Below are 927 nucleotides of genomic sequence, written 5' to 3'. Positions count from 1 at the left end.
TGTCTGCTCTACACAAGGACATCACACAACCTCCATTGCTGTGATGGCCCCACAGTGCCGTAAAAAAGGCTGGATGGTTTGCTGGTTGCACCTCCGACCATTCCCAACTCTACTGGGCAAATCTCGGGGGGCAGAGCAGGGCTTTGGGGGCTTCCTTGGACAGAGCAGCAACCTGTCCTTGAGGGAAAAGTCCTGTGATCCTTCATCAGCCCCAATACCCACTGCACTGCCCCGAGGGACTATGATCTGGGACATGGACACTATAGTCCTCCTCCCAGTGCAGCCTATATGAGGTAGATCTCTAAGGTCCATAACAAATAGAATCCTAAATGTCATTCCTATGCCCATCGCCATCCTGAGCCTCACTCACCTTCACACTCTTGGGGTCAAAGGCAGGCTCCTTGGGGGGCTCAGGAGCTGGAGCAGGGGCTGGAGCAGAGGCTGAGGCTGGTTTGGCTGCCTCCTTCTTAGGCTCAGGCTTCTTGGGAGCCATGTTGTCTTGTTGGGATCTTTAGTGGAGGAGGGACCTAGGAAGGAACCTAGAGATGCAGTGCCTGGGAGACGAGATAGGAGGCCAGTCTGCATCCCTCCCTTTTTATCCTAGGCAGGAGCCCCCACGGAGGGGCTGGGTGAGAGCAAAAGCAACTGCTGCTGACTATAAAAGGAAGAAACATCGCAGGGCACAGCCGACAACTGTGTATTGTCACCAGCTTTGGGGCTACCAGCCCCCTCCCTGTCTTCCACACCTCACTCTCCTTGGCCTCCACCTCTGGGACAGGCTGAACCCTTCTTGCCAATTGGTGGAAACCCAGAGGGGCCAGGAAAAACAGACCCTCTCAAAAATGCCAGAGCAGCCAGAGAGATGAGCTGACTCGAACAGTTGATAACCCTCATGCAAAGCCCAGGGGAGGCTGAGGCTTTTTTTAG

At 54.8% G+C, this 927-nt stretch overlaps 1 protein-coding gene across 1 annotated transcript in view; it reads right to left on the bottom strand.

Moving 5' to 3' along the window:
• Positions 1-493, bottom strand: part of ITGB3 (integrin, beta 3 (platelet glycoprotein IIIa, antigen CD61)) — a 105,940-nt gene extending 105,447 nt beyond the window's left edge. The window contains exon 1 of the mRNA XM_008588180.1: positions 371-493. Within this exon, the coding sequence (XP_008586402.1) occupies positions 371-493 (123 nt within the window). The remainder of the gene's footprint in view (positions 1-370) is intronic.
• Between the last annotated feature and the right edge of the window lie 434 nt (positions 494-927).

Source organism: Galeopterus variegatus, unplaced genomic scaffold (assembly GCF_000696425.1).
Source record: "Galeopterus variegatus unplaced genomic scaffold, G_variegatus-3.0.2 Scaffold4712, whole genome shotgun sequence".
NCBI lineage: Eukaryota > Metazoa > Chordata > Mammalia > Dermoptera > Cynocephalidae > Galeopterus > Galeopterus variegatus.
The sequence above is the reverse complement of the archived record's forward strand: the minus strand, read 5'-3'. Positions and strand labels throughout refer to the sequence as shown.